The 20,187-nt window shown below is 39.1% G+C and overlaps 2 protein-coding genes across 2 annotated transcripts; one reads left to right on the forward strand and one right to left on the reverse strand.

The window, feature by feature from the left end:
* Nucleotides 1–242: 242 nt before the first annotated feature.
* On the reverse strand, nt 243–1,181 carry nht (no hitter). Its single transcript, XM_017148517.3, has one exon. The coding sequence runs from the start codon at nt 1,100–1,102 to the stop codon at nt 374–376; it is 729 nt and encodes a 242-aa protein (XP_017004006.2). The 5' UTR covers nt 1,103–1,181; the 3' UTR covers nt 243–373.
* Nucleotides 1,182–17,233: 16,052 nt separating this feature from the next.
* On the forward strand, nt 17,234–19,457 carry esg (escargot). Its single transcript, XM_017148673.3, has one exon. The coding sequence runs from the start codon at nt 17,449–17,451 to the stop codon at nt 18,856–18,858; it is 1,410 nt and encodes a 469-aa protein (XP_017004162.2). The 5' UTR covers nt 17,234–17,448; the 3' UTR covers nt 18,859–19,457.
* Nucleotides 19,458–20,187: the final 730 nt, after the last annotated feature.

Here is a 20,187-nt window from a genome sequence, read left to right on the forward strand (position 1 = left end):
GATATTTAAATGCATAAAATTAAAATTAAAACTACCAGTTTTGTCTTAAATAATGAAGAAGTCTTTCCGTTTGCTGGATATGTCATAACATTATGTTTAAAAGGTGATAAATTACTTTTTATAGATAGTTAATTTTCTTTATAATGTTTTAACCATTCACTCTGATAATAAATTATTTAATATTAAAATTATTCACAAGGTGTTTAAAATTAATTATTATAATTATGACAGCGATGTCAAGATATTAAGCGTTCAGAAATGTAAGTGTTCCAATCAGAAATTGTATAAAAAAATTGTTTTTCTTTGTTTTGTGATATGATGTACGAGACATTTAATTTCTATAACATTTTTTAAAAATCCATATACCCAATATTCAGTACTTGTACTTCAGGTAGGCTTCGAAGAGCATATTGGAGCGTGAGTAGCGCCTGTCCTCCTCCATGAACTGCAGCACATCCCTGATGCTCAGATGTTTGAATCGCAGACCAAATGGTCGCTGAGCCGGAGGACCAACAGCCGCTGAACCGCTGGGAGTAGCTTCCGGTGGGGCAGCTTCCGCCGGACGCTTCCTTCCACCGATGGCCAACATAGCGGTGTCATTAACCGACTCCAAGCGCACTCCCTTTTTCTCCTTATCGGCACTCTCCGTTCGGTGTTTGCGATAGAACCCGGCATCGTCGTCCGAGGATCCATAGTCGGCCATCTCCAGATCGTTGAGGAACATCATCGTGGTCCTCATGTCGTTCTTCATCACACACCTTACGTCGTTGTACAGATGATAGCCCGATCGATGTTCGCACAAAGCGATGGTCTTCTGGACCACCAATTTCATATAGGTCTCCAGGGCGGCCAAGAAAGCATCCAAGAGTGCCTCGTGGTCCACCATGTAGATATCATCCGCCATGTTGGCCTGGGTCAAGTTTTTGAGTAGCTTCTTCATTAGGCTACTGCGCTCGAAGAAGGAGGCACGCGGCTTCTTCTTGGCCAAGTTGCTGGACTTGGTCAAATCCTGGGGCGTCACCTCCGGCAGAATGAGATTTTTGATGACCAGGAGTTTACCAGCATATGGCTGCATGGGCACCTCAATGGGAATAAGCGACATTTTCTTGAAAATTATTAATAAATTGGGAAGTGGCTGAACTGACACTGAAAATTGTCGGTTGACAACTAAAACTTACAGAGGTTTTAGTCCAGGGATGAAAAAATCTAACATTTACTGTAATAATATGGATTTAGTGTTTAATGTAATCTATAAATAACAATTTGTAATATTTTATTTTAATATGCATTTTAGTGTTTATTTACGTTTTTGTTTTTTATGTTATTTCGTTTTCCCTTTAGAGATTTCAAGAGCCCATTAGCTGGACTTTTGAATTCCAACACAGCCCTTATCCTTCGCCACCCAGCCAGGTGCTGGTGGTGCTGCCACGAGCCAGCAACACCTCCAAGGAAACATATGCCGCTTGCCACATGCCCCGCTTGAGTGCACCCACCCCTCATGGACACCGCTGACCGCAACATTTTCCTACACTGAAATAGTTTCTTTTTCATTTACAGCTAGTTTTCCTTTGTTATGGTTTTTGAATATCATTAATATACTTTTAAGGAATTAAATGTATATTTTATAATAATTTAATAATTTTTTATATTTATATATATATATTAACTCGTAGAATAAAAAAATATTACGTTTTAAACGTTTTTTACTCATTAGATGAAATGTTGCTCAATATTGACAATTTTAATTTGAATTATTGTCAGCTGTAAAGAATTAAATTTCTAAAAAATTATTATTTTAATCAATTGCTCAATATTGACCATTTCAATTTGAAATATTGTCGGTTGTAAAGAATTATAAAATATAATAATTATTATAGCTAGTTGGCTAGTGGATTAGCTAATTTAGGGTAGCCACCAAAATCTGTTAATTATATTTTGATGTGTGGAAGCCCTTAATCTTTGGGAAACTCTGTTAAATATATACAAATAATACCACATGCAATATTATAATTTTTTCTTTAAAATTTTTTTCAAGTGCCTGACATGGCCCACTAACTCGGCCCGGGCCAAGCACTTGTTCCTGTTCAATGGCCAGCAACAGGAGAAGGATGAGGTGGATGAGGAGAAACAGGCGCAGGACACGTTATGCAAAGTGCACAGGAATGCAAGTGGGCCTTTTCGGGCGACTGGCGACGGGCACGAGCGCCTAATTATTCAAATGGAGGCGGTCTGATGGAATGCCCTGTCCTAGACACAAAGCCCGAAAGACCCGTCGCCAGTCGGGGTGAGCGGATATTAGTTAAAACAGCGGCGCGCGACAGTCGCCCGTTTATAGAGCCCCGAACTCGGAACTCCTGTCCCGCACATTTCCGTGCACCACTGAACTTCTGCCTCCCGACAGATCTTTAAACTCATATAAGGGTGTGCTGGGTCGCATATTTAATTGCCGGCTTACCTGGCACTTCCAGGAGCAAGACGCGTGTTGTTTTGACGTCTCCCCGAACCGGCTAGAAATTTATTAGAAATGCAAGGCGATGTGTCTTTGTCGGCTAACGCAACTCAACTTCGACTCAACTCCCGAACAGGTTCATTACGCGTGCCGGCGACACTCGACGCGGCGTTGACCTAATTACCTGTTTATTTTTTTTAGTTTTTACATTTCGTGCCCTCCCTACTTATAGGGGTAGGCTATATAACTATTACTGCCTGGTTATTCCTGCGGGTGTCACTGAAGCTTAACTCCGCTGCAAGGTGCAATTCGATGGCAGGAAAACGTATTCTAAATATGTGTTCTTTATTTTATGGAAACTGTACTACCAGTTAAATAAGCAAACATTTTAAGTAATAGTCTTAAAGAAATAAGTCAAATAAATAATATCAAATAATAGTTTTCTTAAAATTATAATTGATATTGAACTAACTAAATTTTGTAATGCCTATGAATATTTTTTAAATGGATCATTAATTTTTTGGGATATTCAAAAATCTCTAGAGCGTTTTATTAAAGAGTTTCATTGAATTTAAATTTCCTATTAATCTTGAAATATTCCATTATTAGAAGATGAATTAGTTTATATGATTTTTAAACCGTTTATTTTTGTTTTGTTTGAAAATTTCAAATCTTAAATTTGTATTAATTACATATTTTTTTTTTTCGTACATTCAAACCTGACTTCTCTGCTTTAAGTTACATTTCCCAGTTCTCCCCTCTTTCATGGGCCGTGTTATATGCCACCCAACAGCAGTTGAAAATGCAGATTCCATGCCCCTTGCATAATCCACACATGGAAACACCGGGGAAAACGGCCGCCTGCCATTTCCGAGGAGCGAACCGCATAAACTAAGCTAACAATTCAACTAAAATGCCAACCAGATAATAAAACTCAAATCGATTGAAGAGAAGTGGAAGCATTGGCCTTTCCGAAAGATGGAAAATGGAAATAAAAATGCGAACACGACGCTGGGAGTCGTCGGGAGAAAGAGAAAGAAAGACTTGCAGCCGGGCAGGGCATTCAGACGACCACCCACACGTTTTTGAATCGGAATCGAAGGTGGAGTTGCAGTTCGCCATTTGGAGGTGGAGTTTGGAGCTTGGAGTTGGATGCAGAGCATCCTCGCCGCCTGCGCAGTGTCAAATAGACAACGAAAACAAATGCACAGGAACACAACATTTAAGGAATTTTAGATCGAAATTAATATAAAAATTTATTTCGTTTAAATTTTATTTATGTAAATAAAAAAAAATTAAATATAAAGAAAATTGCTTTCCCCAAAAATAATCTGAAAAAATGCCAATAATTGTGGAACAAGTTCTCTATAATTTTCTCAGTGCAAAAGAGTGTTGCGTGGCAGAGCGCAGGCGTAGCCTCCACAGGACGGACTGATGCAGTTGAGCCGACTGGCGATGGAGATGGAGGCATATTCCAGCGAATAAATATTATCATATGGAAATTTCGCTGCGGAGCAATTACGAATGCAGCCAAACGTTGTGGCAAGTGACCTGGGAGACGTCAATCCCGGGCACAGGAAATCGAAGTCGCAACTCGACGGTTTTGACGATGATGTAGCACCGCCAGCTTTTATGCACTGCACACGGAGCTCCATACCCTTCTTCCTCCTCTTCGCCTGCCCCACGGAACCCACCGACATTTAGACCATGTTCATAGAGATCGCAGCGTGTCGCAGTCGTAGAAAGTTTGAATGGAGCATGCCAAGTTGATAACAGTGGGTACAAACTAAGATGAACTAAAAGGGTTTTTATTTGACATAAACAAAAAACAAACAAAGTTCAAATAAATATTAAAGTCCTATAAAAAAAAGTATTGTATAATAAAGATATTTAAAAAAATTTGTTTTTTTTCAGTGACAATATTTTCCTATAAAATAAATGTAATAAACTTAAGGTATTTGTGTGCTTGTAAGTTATTGCAGTATGTTCGTCATATAGCTTACATGTATATAAGAAATAGTTATATTCAAATCTTTAAGGTACTCTTAGGCAATCTTCACTGTGCGCTGGCAGACCCACCAGCAACCGTATCCACATCAGCGGCTTTGCGTACCTGTTGGAGCTGCGTTTTTGGGCGCAGCAAATGAAATTGCCAATTGTTGCGCTTTTCGGTGGCAGTGGAAGTTGGGGCTACTGTTTGGGCACTGTTTTGTTGCCTCGTTGCTGCTGCTGCTGTTGCTGCCACACACCTTGCAGCTGGAACGGAAGCGAGGCATCTCTGGAAGATCTCCTTGCCACTTTCTGCTGCCTTTTTAAGCCATTTTAATATGAGCGTTGCACATCTTGTGGGTGTGGCTGATTGGGCAGGCCAAAAAGCTAAGGCAAAAAATACAGAAAAAATGGATGAGCTCTCGAGCCCAGCCCGATGATCAATCTTGGCCAGGGAAACGCTTTGTGATGATGATGATGATGACGACGTGGACTTTGTGGCCGCTGATGGTTTTGATTGCAACCGCAGCCCATCAGCGTTTTCGCAGTTCGCTACTGGTTTTTTGCACCGCCACTTAAGTGGGCGTGGGCATTTGGAAAACGTTAGTCCCATCTGTCAGAGGAGGAAGCGATCTATTTGGCCTATGGAAATGGCAGACAGGCCGCGGAAAATGTTTCAATTATCAGCAATTTGGGTAGTAATTAATTCCAAATAATAATAGCCAGTAATAGCAAGGTGAGTGGGCTGAACACCTGCAGTGGGATTTATTTTTCTATTTTTTAAGAAGCGGAAGTAAATTGACACGCCTGCAAAAGGACACCTTCAACAGGATTGTTATTCTTCCACTTCTAATTTATTTTTACAGCACCTCGTTTCCGTTCCCAGAACACCCCATTGAGTTTGGCATTGTCCTAGGAAACAGGTCACAGGAATTGCTTTGTTGGCAGGTTCCTTTTTAGTTTCCCAAAAGCAACAAGTGCCGATTGGTTTTTGTTGCGATAAAAATCAGTACATTGCTTAGATATTTTTCAAATATTCAAAGGAAGCAACAAAAATGTTATTTTTAGGCTGGGATATAAAATAAATAAATTAAATTCAATTAAATTGATAAGTTTATAAGGCTAACAAATTTTTAGTATTTTTAGTTCTTGTTTTAATACCGTGAAAACTTAATATTTCTTTCCATTAAATAAAAATATTTTAATTCTAGTTATTATACATATTTTTTTGGATTAATTTTAAATATTTTGTTTGTTTAACTTTCTAAATATATATTTAAAAATTTACCCTATTTTGTATCCATTAAATTTACATATAACTGGCTTACAACAGTAAAAGTCTCATAACAGCCTAAGAAGGCCATGCAAAATCTTATAAATTATGCAAAATCATCCGCATTTACTAGATAAATAAATGTCCCCTCAATGCAAAGTGCAATAGAGAACGAACAAAGTGATTTTAAGGCAGCAAGAAAAAACCTGCAAATGCAAATTGCTGGTGGGAAGAAGAATAAGTGACTTGGAGGACGGAGTAGTAAATTGGAGCGCTACTAGAGGATTCTCCCACAGCCCACTGGACTACTTTTGCCTGGTCGCGATGACAATAATGTTGTCTGCGCTTCGTTATGGCCAGCTATCCTCTAGAGTTCGAGCCTCACCTGATCTCACCTCGAACCAATGCCATTGTCACCAAAACGACATGGCCATAACCATTTTCTTGGCCAACTGGGAGGAGGTGCAGGAAAAAGAGGAGGAGGACATCCCGCTGAGCTGGGCATTGTCTGCACGCTGGGCAGATTTCCCAGAATTGACACCTTGCCTTTTGCTACACTTTTCGTACTCTCCGCGCCAATATGTCTGGCTTGTTCTGGTTAGGAAAAATAAAATACAAAAAGAAAAAGAAAAATAAAACAATCCTGCAGCACATTCATCATCCGGACAATTGTCTCTGCCTTCCAGGTGTTGCTCAGGAATTTCAATTTGCATAAATTTGGTGCAGATTTGCGTACAATAGAGTTAAGGGTATGCGAATGCTACAGCTATGATTATCGAGAGCCTGCTCTTTCGAAATAAAGATGTTGCAGATCTCACAAGGGAAAAGAACAATGATTGTTAGCAAATTCGGCTCATTCGAGGGGTACAAATAACAAATTGAAAAAAAAACTTGTTTCCAGAAATAAATATTTTATTATAAAGAAAAATTAAAAACATTTATAATTAAAATATTTTCCTATTTTTTTATTACAGGGAAAAACTCTCGATAAGTTCACCTGCCAGGAACCTAAAACCCATTGCACCTTTTATTGCAAGTAAACATATTAAGATATCCATAATGCTCGCCATCCTTTCGTGGCCATCAATCTGTCCAAACAAAAATATTACCGAAACATATCAGTAAAAAAGGATACCCGAAATTATCTTATCTGAAACATTTAGCTCTCAAGGGTTACTCGAAATAAAAAATGCCAGACAGACACATGTTAAGCAGTTGATACACAAAACAGGGAAAAAACGAGGTAAATAGTTGCATACTTTGAACAAATATTTAACTCGACGACCGCAGGAAAAAGCAAATGTTAGATAAATTAAGTGTCTTTTGGACACGCACACGTTGTCGGGCACCTGAATTTCAATCATTTAACATTTACCATTCCCATTTCCAATTTATTTTTGGGCGCTACCTACGAAAGGTGATCGTGATTTTCGATGACATGAGCATATTTACCACAAAATGGGTTATTTGCTCAGTTATATTTGGTTGGGCAAGACCAAAGTGATGCTAGGTGTGCAGGTGCTAAACGATAAGATCTATGCCGATATGGCAATACTATGTTGGTATTTCGTTTTCAGAGCTGTCTGTGGCTAGACCTTTGGCAATGAATAACCCGTCGCCGCTTGACAACATCGTTAGAAAGCCATACAATTTGGCTTAGCATTGTCCTGGATGCGAAGGTCCTTTGTTCGAAATGAATCCTTGGCGAGCGCCTTCCTGGACAGCATGCGACCTGGCATTTTGCGTAGTTTTTCCTTTCTAATGGCAGCGCCCTTTGTTTTCCTCATTGTTTTCCCAGTAGCAGTAGGTGGCGCATTAGCGCTGCCCCGATCCCGCCCTTCGATCAGGTGGGCTCCTGGTCGAAGAATCCCGAACATCTGTACTTATGCACTGGAAAAAATATGTTCTTAAAATTGTGCAAAAAATGTGTTCTTCAAAAGAATAATAGGTAATGGGTAGGTATAATATTTATTACCTGTGATTTCATAAAAATTATATCCTAAAAAATTAAATAATAAAAGTTCATAAACCTCCCGAAAAAAAACAAATATTAAGTATTTTCTTTCGAAAATTAAAATATTGCATATAACCTTGATTGAAAATAATTAGATGCCCTTTATTTAATTGATCAAAAAAAAGTTGTTTGTAACTTATTTAAAGTCCTGATAAAATAAAGGACATTTTCAAATTATACATTTTTTATTTTTAACACAAATTTAAGATATTTATAAGCTCTAAACTCAAATAAATCAAATAAAAAGTAGGTATATAAAAATAAAATAAAATAAAATATAAATATATCAAGCGATAAACTTGTATTTACTCAAGCAAAAACAAAAAGGTAGCATTTCATCAAAAACGATAAAAAGATTGATGGAACCATGTAAATAACGATTTCGAAACTGGTAAATATTCAAAAGTATTTTAGCCTGCAAATATAATTACAAATCCTTTAGATACCTGGCACAAGCCAGCAGGATCAAACAGAGATCTCTCTATACAAAAGGCATTTGGCAAAAAATAGAACTCGCTCCGAAGGCAAGGACAGGTGATGAACATCTTTCCTTCTGATTCCAACCATTGTTCTGCAAAAACAAAAGATACCAAAGTCAGGCGAAAACGAACCTGCGCCTAGGCCATCCGCATAGCGATGCCTATCTCCATGTCCGTCTATTATTCGCAAGGAGTTTTGGAGTGGGGGTACTGAAAAGAACTACAAACAAAAGCGGGCTCAGGACAGCTGACAAATCCAAAGGGAGATGAAGCCATGTCGATGGTGGCTTGTGGAACACATGCCAGCTGCCCTGGTGAAGATCAGGATTTGGCAAGGTGCTCGGCTCGTCTTGATTACATCATCCTCTAGGCTAGGTGGTCCAGAAATAATAAAAACCTCTTAGATTTATAAGTAGAAACTGTCAGCATAAATCTGGCTTATATATAGTTTGTCATAATTTTCGGTGGAGAGATTTTCGACCCTCTTAATTGATTGGGAACGGAAGTGGCATCCATTCTCGACTGCCTTATACCTATTATTAATTGTCATAAATCTTGGATCAATAATAAGAAGTCGGGGCCACGAATTCAGTGTGTTCAAGCTGCAAAGTTTCCGAGGCATTTAACACGTCATTAGGCGGGATTTACTGTGGATTAAATATTTTGATAAGAAACATTTTTTTTACACTAAAATATTTTAGGCATATACAAAATGGTCCTTTTTTTTAAATTAAAAAATTTACAATTTACAACATTTTGAAAAAATAAAATTAAAGTTCATAAATTTAATTTAACAATTATAAAAATGTAAATATTTTTTGGAGCATAATAAATACAAATATTAATGGCAAAGAAATATAAATACTTAAATCTAAGATATTTATTATAAAAGTAGTTGATTAGTTAAAGAGGAGCAAAATAAATAAATTATGTTTGTTTACACTACATACAATTTCTTTTCATCTTTACTTTTTTACTAACTATTTTCTTAAATCGCCCCACTGTTTCAATGCCTTTGATTTTACCCGTAAACTGTTTCGCTGCTCGCCTCGAATTGCTTTCGTCAAATTATATAATGATGCCAACACGGGTCGGCCTACTCGAAGTCGCTCTGAACCAGGTCAGCACGGACCACGCCCCTTACAGCCCTCGAAATCAGACGAGAACGCACCTTTTGCGTGGGTGTGGCCCGCGCAGGCCAAATAAAAGTCGGTAATCCTTTGGCCGACCATCGGGAATCCTTTTGTGCGCGGACCATCGAGCCCTTTTCTTCACCGGCCACTTGACAGTTTAACCAAAAATTCAAACCCAAACCGTTGAAATTAAGTTAAATAGTTTCTCGTTAAGCGGAACCCTTTAAGAGGCCTCTTTTACTGGAGAGCACCTGCCAAATGATTAATCATTTCTCGACTGAAGTGCGTTAGTTTGTATTTCCCGCTGCTTAAATGCTAAAAGCTCATCAATTATCGCCCCGAAAGCCCAATGCATCTGCCTATTTTTGGGGATCGGTCTGTCAGTCTTTGGAGTCTTCAACTCTTTTTTTCGAGGCGCCAAAGGTCGCACTTTCCTCTTTCATTTTCTCCTCTAATCATGTCCATCAATTTGATGGGTTGTAGGTGAAAATGCGAGTTGTCTTTTTGGCTGCGGAATGGAATAAAGTTTTATTTTATAGCTCGGCACGTGGGAGGTCTTCAGATATATTTCTCTCACTCGGGGAATAGTAATTGGGTTGCAGATGTTGGGCTAAGTAAGGAGAGGTCTTATGGGCGAGATAAAAAGCGAGTAAAAAATGGGTTAGCTGATTTGACTGATCAAATGTGGCCAAGTTTTCTTGGGCACTCAACTGTTTATTGGTAGGTACTTTGTGGCTTGATAAATTTTAAAATATATTAAAATATCCCATTAATAAATTTGATTTTTAATAATTTCTCTTTCCAACATGATTTTCCTTTTCGATTTTGACAAATATTCATTTAATAGAAACCAGGACCTTCACCTTTCTCCTCTCCCTGTGAGTTTATCCATTATCCTGGATTTCCGACAGGGACCAACGCATTGACACCGGCACACTTATCCAGAGCCAAGCCAAAAATCCGAATCCACTTCAATCGCACGCGCAGCTGTTTCTCCGGAAAACCATTCAGGATTCGATATTCAGGACTGCAGCAGGATTTGTTCATTAGTGCGACGGCCACTCGAGGCACGCTGCATTTGAATAAATAAAATAAAAATAAGCAAATAGAATGGAAAAAGGAAACATGACAGGCGAAACGGGAGCTGGGGCTCCGAATCCCCATGAAATTCCGAGCTGGAGAAGCGTTGAGTAATTGAAAAGAACGAAGCGTGTGCCTGCCTGTCTGTATATAAATCAACGTGCCGCAGGATAATGCATCCCGAGTGCCCCGAGCACTAATTTGAATTGCACCCCGGCATCTGGAAGTACAATGTCTGAATGCAATAGGAGATCCCAGTCCGCGATCCCGAGAACCTTTATGTCTGCCAGAATGAACCGCACCTGGCTGTGATTTTAAGAACCGAACGCGCAGCTACTTTAAAAAGGAGGGGAGCAGGTTGAGTATCGCATCCCAAAAACACAGAAGCGAAACCAGCTTCACGATCGAGCACTGAAAATGTGGTCATTATTCAGGGAGACAAAACCCTCTAAGTGCTTTAATAACAATATTGAAATTTTATTATATGACAAGTAAAGATTGTGCTAGTGGAAAGGAATCGACTAGTCGTGTACTAAAAAATGTAAATTTGTAAACTAATAAAAAATTAAAATATGTAGAAAATCTTCATTATAAATCTCAAGATTAAGTAATATATTCTATTATTTTAATGGCATCATATATTAATTTTTGTATTTTTAGTGTATTGCATATATTACCTTAATTCGCAACTACTTTAGCTATTATTGGAAATATTACAGAGTCTATGCGCACTTTTTGAGCTTTGGCCTGGGTAGGATAGGTGGAGCGATGACACAAATCAGATTGAGCGTTGCCGCTTTCTGAACCCACCTGAACCTGAGGCAAGTGTACCGTTGTCCCATATGCCTATGCAACATCCAACAGCGAGGTAAAACCCCCCTGAAAAATAATGTAACAAGAAGAAAACAGTTCCAGCTGGTGGCACGAGCTTAATGCTGTCGTTATACATTTTTACAGGTTGAAACCAAAAGCGATGGACTTGGTGGACTGCAGTTACTGAGCTTGCAAATGGTTCTGCACCGGGAAAAATTAGTTAAATATTAATTAATCCTTTATTATAGAATAATCTATATCTTAGAAAAAATATTTTAAGAAGTGTTTTATTTCGTTTAGTTTATTATTGGATAATTTTTTAGAAAATGGTCTAAGATTTTAGTTTTTTCATTAAAATGTATTGATTTGGTTTTTTTAAACAGTTTTAACTATTTTAAAAATTTATTCAAGATATAATTAAATTTATTCAAAGAGATCTTAATTACAAAGATTTTTTCTATGTGTAAATTTGTTGGGAATGGAGGTTAGGAGAGGAGGATCCGGGCCAGGCACGCCAGCCAGGCTAACAGCCATTAAGCGGCTGCCACCGCCCTCCTCCGCCGCAATTTTTGCATATGATACTTTTTTGTAGTTCCTTGGTCGGAGCTCCGTCACCGCCTCCTGCTCATCGAGTGGGTCATGGTTTGGGGTTTGGGCCATGGTTTTGGCCAGGTTATCGGCCGGTTTATGGTGGCATCGCGCGTCATGTTCATGCCGAATTCCCGCTCCGTATGTAATAATTTTCGCAGCCGCCGTGTCTCCCCATCGTCATCATCATCACATCGAGCACTTTTCGGTTTTTGGGGAGTGCATCATTATGCTCGTGGCATGCATTATACTTAACCGATGTGCTTGATGTTAATGTTGTTATAATGTGCGGCTACTTGTTGGGCTAAAATGGGTTGGGTTGGGGCTCAAGTTGTTGCTCGGTGGTTTTAATGATAGTTTTTCGAAAAGAATTTAAGAACTATGATATAATTATGTTTATTTATTTTATGATTTTTAATAAATACAAAAAAAAAAGTATAAGCAAAATTGCCTTTAAACATTTAAAACTTAAAATATAAATATTTTTATGACAGTTTTATTTCAACTTAAAGCCCTTATGTTTTCTCCTCAGTATAAATTCAGTTTAACCATAAGGAAATAAATTTCTCCTGCGGTAATTAAGTACTTGGCTCAGTTACATGCTTGTGGTATGTTGTATTTTTCTTTAAATCTCGGCCCTCCGACCACCTATAATTCAATAATTCAACAAACATAATTCAGACAATTCAATTGCTTCTCGTTTTTACGTTGTCCGGGTGGCATTTAAGGTTGTAAAATTTATTTACAACAGTCCGAGGTTCGCCCTGCGTTTCGTTAATCAAACATAATGTCCTGCAGCATCGATATGAGGAGAAAACTTTCATTTGCGAAGACCTTAAACAAAAACCCCAAGGGGGCAACAACCCACACGCACTTTCGATGGGTCTGTGGAATTGGGTTTGCGATTGGGATTGGGAAACCAAACTGAACCGATCCAATACGATCCGAACTGAAGATCCCCACAGATCCGTGACAGAGTCTGCTGCTCTGGCAATAATAAAAACGCTCGATTGTAATTTTCCCTCTGCAATTATTGTCTCAGCTTTCAAATGCGGTAGGCCTCGAAAGTTTTCGAGATCTCGAGCGTCTGCGAGACTGGGCCAAAAGTAATTTTCAATTTTAACAGCCAGAGCATAAAATATAAAGCACAACTTGCAGCACACACTTGTTAATGCCACACGTTGGGGCAAGTGATTCCTTTTTGTATGGATACACAAAAAAAAACAGTATTTTAGAAATACAAATAATATTTCGACAAATTTTTATAATGTCACAAAAATATTTTAGTCTAAAGTAAAGTTCTTGATTTTATATAATACCAAATAGGTATTTTCTACCTTTGCTTTTCTGTCCTAAATGTTATATTTATATATTATAACTTATAATATTGGGATCGGAATTCCGGTACTAGGATCTTCCTAAAATTCCTGTACTTAATTCCAATATTTTTTTGAGTGCCGACTTTTGTCGCTTTTTGCTGCGTGTCCTGCAAAAAAGAGGGAATTACAAAAGTTTTTCATGTCTTCAGACAAATCTCATTAAAAGGCGTCGCGTCTTCGTGTTGAGCCCGCAAGGAGTCGAGTTCTCGGGTCGAGGAGTCCATGTCCACGTCCACTTCCACGTTCAAGTCCATCCAGAAATCGTGGCCCAGTCATCGGCCGACTTGTGGTTGTGACCCTTTTTCCTCTTCCCTTTTTTTTATCCAGGCAAGAGGCGTTGCATTTAAAATGTCGTTAATAATTTGTTGCTCGCTCCAAACCCACAGACCAGCACTGAAATCCCCAACCAGTCCGAGTCCGGAACCCTGAAACCTCTGGAAACCCTTTTCTGGCCGCGCTGTATTTCAGCTTTTTAGAGCTTGTCGTAAAAAAGTTTTATTATTTTTGTTTCATTTTCATTGCCTCCAAAATAGGATTAGCCTGTTGCGGCTTGGCCTGTTTTTGCGTCATGTTTTTGTTAAATGTTGTGGTGCTTTTTTTTTGCTGCTTGTGTCTGGGATGTTGCAACATCCAAAAATCGCTTAAATATCACCATTTTACACGCTTTCAAAATGTTATGGCAGGCTAAAGGGGGATGCGTATTGACTTGGATTCTGAAATTAAGTCTGCGGTTTGCTTATTTGGGTCACCTATTTACAAGTTCCGTGATTGATTTTTGGCAGAGCTGGGATAAGAATTATGGAAATATTATAGGTAGAAGGATTACAGGTTAACAGCTTTGATTTTTTAATTGATTTCCGATCATTATGATTTAAAAAAATAAAGATTGAAAATAAGGGAATTAAAAATTCCCATAAACAAATTTGTAAACTTTATTATTTTAATTGTTAAATTGCTTAAATAATAAAGGATTTAAGAATCCTCCATAATTGATTGCAAAATAGTATTATTTATCTTGCATTATTAAACATTTTTAAATTCAGACTTAGTTTCATTTTTAAATAGCTGGGAGTAAAAATATTATATTATAAATATTATTGGTCGTACGTATATTTTAAGGCTTATCGAATTTAATTAAGTGCTATATTTCCACTCTCACTTGAAGTATAACGTAGAATTACTCGCAATAAACCCGTTCGAGTGTGATTTAAGACCGGCAAGAAACGCAAACTAATTAACTTGCACAGCGGTCGGATGGATGGTCGCTTTTCGGTGGGTGGTCCTTTTCCCGGCCCACTCCAGACCACTTTTACTTCGTCTGAGACTAGAACCAAGAACGAAGCCAGAAAAAAAATTAGTTAACAAGATCATTAAATCTTTGTTAACAGCCTATCGAGCAGAGACAACGAAAACAGAGACTCCGTCTCTCCGGCTTCTAAGGGGAATTAGAGGAGACGTCATGGGCAGTTTGGCCATATAACCACAGCCAAGCCAACGACGTGCGATAAGATAACAGATGCCCAGACCCTCGGACCCGAACTGGTCCCAATACCCAGAGCCAGACTGAAAGTACCTGGACATGGCATGTAAATCGGAGTTAGAGCAAGCAGAGTGGCTAAAAATGCAGAAATTTTACCGAATAAAAGGTAATATTATTTTTTAAACATCTTAAAACTTTTTGAAAACTGTAGTTTGTTTGTTTTTTTTATAAAACAATCTCGTTTTTATTATTTTTTTTTTGGTTTTTTTAAATTTATTTCCACGTTAAGATTTCTTTGAAGTTTTTTTTATTAAATTATTTTGAGAAATCGTTTTAAGAAGTTTTTTTAATTAAATATGTGAAAAAATTGTATAACACTCAGATGATTTTTTTTAACAAAAACATCGAATATTTTAAGCCTCCGTTTAATGACTAAAATGTCCTTGACTTGGAGTAAAATTATCTTAGTGCACAGCACTGCCTGCCAAACTCGAACCTGTCTCTAGAATTGCACATGTTTATCTATTAATTTATGCTGGCGGTTTTTGGGTTCCTCGTTTGGCAATCTCAGTGGGATCGCACTTGTGCCCGGATAGTCTGCTTCCTGGGAATTCCTGTTAGTTGCAAAAATAGTGGAAGGGGATGGATCTGCATCTGGATCTCTGAGTCCGAATCCGAATCCTTAAGCACAGCAGTCGCCCTGCGACAGGGACAAACGCTTGATAAGAACGCTAATTAAGTTAAATGCCGACTGTGTGTGGGTTCTACACAGAGAACAAAAGTTACGAAAAAGTGGAAAATGGTTTTTATAAATTTATTTCATATTTTTGTAAAATAACCATTTTTGTGACTGGCGATTATACGATAGGATTGGGAACAAAATTACGTTTATTGTTATTACCTACCGATATTATGGTACTGATTTGTTGTGATAATATTTTTTTGAGTGTATAAATAATTCCCGGTAAGTGGTCACAAATTGGCACTGGTGTCCTGCGTGGTTTGGTTCCCAATGATTTATGTCCTGCAATTGAAATTGAGGTTGGGAAAAACACCTCTTATCTTATCTCTTGAGTGAACACTTTCGCTGTGTTTGTTTGTTTTGGCGTTGTTGCCACACATCTGCCACTTCATATTGTGTGAGTGTGTGGGTGTTTGTGTGTGGCATTTTCCACTTGAGGACCTCAACACTATCCTTAATTGCTCGCATGCTCTTTTCTACATGGGTCCAATCCCTCCCACAAATCCTAAAAAACATAAATATAGTTAAATCGCTTCTTTGGCGCCTCGAAGAATTTGGAGACCAAAGAGAAAATATCAAGAGCGCCACCGAAACAAAGTGGAAACGAAACAGAGAGAAAAAGTGTTCGGTTCAAAGAGAACGATATTTTAATGCTCTTTGCCAGCAAAGAGATTCATAGTTTATGTTTTAACTTGTCTCTTTCAAAAGTATTAGTTTATTGATAAAGTACATAGGGGAATTGTTATGTGGTGAAATTGTTGTTCTATAAAATGGTCTAAAAACATTTTAAGGTACTAATTTATAGAAGTAATTAAATATTTGACAGTTTTTTATGTAAATATTTCACCTAGTGATTTGGATGTCAAGATTATAGAAACTAATACATTTATTCATTTACTTAAAACATATTTTAAAGTATTAAACTTAATAGAAAGAAAATGTAAATTATTTCACAACAATACCAAGTAATACAGTAAAGCCACGTTTTATGGACTGTATAAAATCGATCTATAGGAAACCAAAAACAATTTCAAATGATATATTCATTAAGTTATTTATTTTGTGTATTTTAAAGTGAAATATAATAATAGTGCATTAGCATACCTGAGAAGTTGTTTTCATGACAACTGGCATTTCCCAATCAATAAATTACCATACAGGTAATTTGTAATTTTACTACTTACCTCACTCCTTTCGGGGGAACAAAAAACGGTTCATTAATGCCGAATGCTACCTGATCTGTGACTTGAGACCCTTTGACATTAAGTTGACCTGCCCGTACCTGCCCGTTTTTTTGCGCTTCAGTTATCAGGTCGACTAATGATGCACCTGATAATGATAATGAGGCAAATGGAAACCCTCTTCGCTAATCCTCTAAAAGTTAGGTTTTCCCTAAATTTCTAAGTAAATTCTTAGGTAAGATCGTCTGTCTCCTTATTGCGCATTGAATTCCGACTTAAAGAGAGTGCGCAGCTGCAGAGAGCACAACGCACACAGGTAAGGAGCTTAGATTATATAGTCCACACCAGTGCAATTATAACGGCATCGCTTCGTTTGCGGCTTCGATTGGTGCAAGTGTACGAAGTCGGCACGTGAGGCATTCGTACATAAACAAGACGAAACCTGTTTTCGCGCCGAGCACGGCGATTGGTCGACACGCAGCTACCTGCATGAACATGCACGCTCTCTCGGTGCGAGAGCTCTCTTGCACGCCGCTCTCTTTCGCCAGCTTCGTGCGCAGAGCCGAGTGCAGCCGAAGGGCAGGCGGTATAAAAAGGCCGCACCACCGCCAAACTCGCTCAGTTCTTCTCAGACTCTAACCGATTGACATAACCAGCTCTCCCTTAAACCGAACATAACCTACGCATAACCGATACATATTCCAGCTAACGGAAAACACGCGTTTCTCATATCTCTGTGTATCTGAATTTGTGCCTGTGTGAACATGAGGACACACTAGAATAAAAGTGACAAGAAAAATCAAGAACTTTTTCAAGCAATTCCAAGAAACTATACAAAAAACAGCAAAATGCATTCCGTGGAAGACATGTTGGTGGAGAAAAACTACAGTAAGTGCCCGCTGAAAAAGCGCCCGGTTAACTACCAATTCGAGGCGCCACAAACTAATACACCGAACGAGCCGCAGGATCTGTGCGTGAAGAAAATGGAGATTCTGGAGGACAATCCCTCCGAGGAGCTGATCAACGTGAGCGATTGCTGCGAGGACGAGGGCGTGGATGTGGATCACACGGACGACGAGCACATCGACGAGGAGGAGGACGAGGATGTGGACGTGGATGTGGACTCGGATCCCAATCAAAATCAGGCTGCAGCTTTGGCTGCTGCCGCCGCCGTGGCCGCCGCTGCTGCCGCCTCCGTCGTCGTGCCCACGCCTACATACCCCAAATATCCCTGGAACTTCCACATGTCCCCCTATACCGCCGAATTCTATAGGACCATCAATCAGCCGGCTGGCCATCAGATTTCCCCACTGCGTGGCGATTTGATTGCACCCAGTTCTCCCAGTGACTCGCTGGGCTCCCTGTCGCCGCCACCACATCACTATCTTCATGGACGCGCCAGCTCCGTTTCGCCGCCCATGAGATCGGAAATAATCCACCGACCCATTGGCGTGAGGCAGCATCGCTTTCTGCCCTATCCCCAGATGGCCGGCTACCCGAATCTCGGTGGCTATCCCCATCATCACCATGCGCCAATCTCACCGGCCTATTCGGAGAACTCCTACTACTCCATGCGCTCGATGACTCCCGAGTCCAGCTGCAGTTCCTCGCTGCCCGAGGATCTCTCGCTGAAGCACAAGAACCTGAACCTGAGCCAGAAGAGCCAGCAGCTTGGGGAACTCCCTCCCGTTAAGACAGGGGAATCCTCTCCTGCTTTGCTGCCCAGTCCGAGCAAGAAGGACAAGAGCCAGCCGCCGCGCTACCAGTGCCCCGATTGCCAGAAGTCCTACTCCACCTTCTCCGGACTGACCAAACACCAGCAGTTCCATTGCCCCGCCGCCGAGGGCAACCAGGTGAAGAAGTCCTTCAGCTGCAAGGACTGCGACAAGACCTACGTTTCCCTGGGCGCCCTCAAGATGCACATTCGCACCCACACGCTGCCCTGCAAGTGCAATCTGTGCGGCAAGGCCTTCTCGAGACCCTGGCTCCTCCAGGGACACATTCGCACTCATACGGGAGAGAAGCCCTTCAGCTGCCAGCATTGCCACAGGGCCTTTGCCGATCGCTCGAATCTGCGAGCCCATCTGCAGACCCACTCGGACATCAAGAAGTACTCCTGCACCAGTTGTTCGAAGACCTTTTCCAGGATGTCCCTGCTAACCAAACATTCGGAGGGCGGATGTCCTGGCGGCAATGCGGGAGGATCCCCCAACAGCAGCAGCAGCGAACTCAACTATGCCGGCTACGCCGAGCAATAGGTTATATATACACTATATAGCTGAGATCCCAGCCATGTTCCACCAAAAATTAGTTCCTAGCTCTCTTAGGCGGCTCCAAGTTCCCGAAAAAAAAAGAAAACAAAAAATCCCAGTGCAGACACACAACTTCAAGCAGAATTTCACTTATTTTTATTTTCTAGTCAGCATTTTCTCCGCATGAAAAAAAGAGAAAATTAAAAATTACATTTTAATTTGTATACCCCTTTTGTAACTTTTGTAACCAGCCCCAATTTGATTAATTCAAACCATTTTAGAGTGTGTGCCCATATCCTAAAGATGAACTTTGTAAAGTATTCTACGATTTATCCTGTACATAATGTATTATGTCTAACTGTAGACTTTAAGCTGAGAAACAATCGAAACGCCAGACAATCGTTAGCAAGACATTTACAACATCTCTCTATTTTATACGATAGTATTTTTAGCCTAGCTGTAGACCGTAAAATATTTTTGATATGACCCCTACTTCTTCGCATATACATTGAAAATGTTCTACTGTAAGCTAAGTGAAGATAAGCGAGCAACAAATATTTTGATACGAAAATGTTTTGTAATTCTAAGTAATTTATTGCATCAAGCGAAGAAAGAAGAAAATACATTTTATTTACATACGAAAAGAACTTGAAACTGATTTTATTTTTACGGGTGGGTTGGGAGTCTTCTTTTCAGCAATTTTCATTTCAGATATAACGTCGATATTTTAGTTTAAAATTTTAAAAAAATAAATGGATACAATTTTCGATTTATTTAAAGTAAAATCTCGGAGTTTTCCGAATTACAATAATAACAGTATAATCTTAAATTTTACTATAAAGCGATCCTTTTATTGATATAGTTTTATTTAGGGACTTCAGTACTCGTTCGTACTCTTAAAAATTGCTGTCTTAAGTTCTTTAAAAAAAAGGTTGAAAAATGCGTTGTATAAAACAAGAAAAAAATATTTTAAAAAAATAAGAAGTTACTTTTTCGTTCAGCAGACTTATAAATATTTATTACTTGGAGGTTTAACTACAGTTTCAATTGCCCAACCACAATTAATAATCAATTTCTACTTCCGCCAAAAAGTTCAATGGAATCTAGAATAATCGTGAATGGTCTTCCAATGTTCTCCACATATCCCCACATTCTGTTTTCCTTTTTGGGTCATGCTCTTCATTCCGAACAAATAAACAAATCGAAGCGAGTGGATCGAGAAATGAGAACCCCCAATCAGCCATTCGCGACATTTTATGGCCTGCCCAGCAAAAGGCGCACTTTATATGCCGAGCTGATCATAAATTATATTTAAATTTCGGTACACGTACGACG

Source organism: Drosophila takahashii, chromosome 2L (genome assembly GCF_030179915.1).
Source record: "Drosophila takahashii strain IR98-3 E-12201 chromosome 2L, DtakHiC1v2, whole genome shotgun sequence".
In the NCBI taxonomy this organism is placed as follows: domain Eukaryota; kingdom Metazoa; phylum Arthropoda; class Insecta; order Diptera; family Drosophilidae; genus Drosophila; species Drosophila takahashii.

What these genes read in the sequence shown, in the direction of transcription:
- nht (XM_017148517.3), bottom strand. Translation starts at nt 1,102, where the DNA reads ATGTCGCTTATTCCCATTGAGGTGCCCATGCAGCCATATGCTGGTAAA.
- esg (XM_017148673.3), top strand. Translation starts at nt 17,449, where the DNA reads ATGCATTCCGTGGAAGACATGTTGGTGGAGAAAAACTACAGTAAGTGC.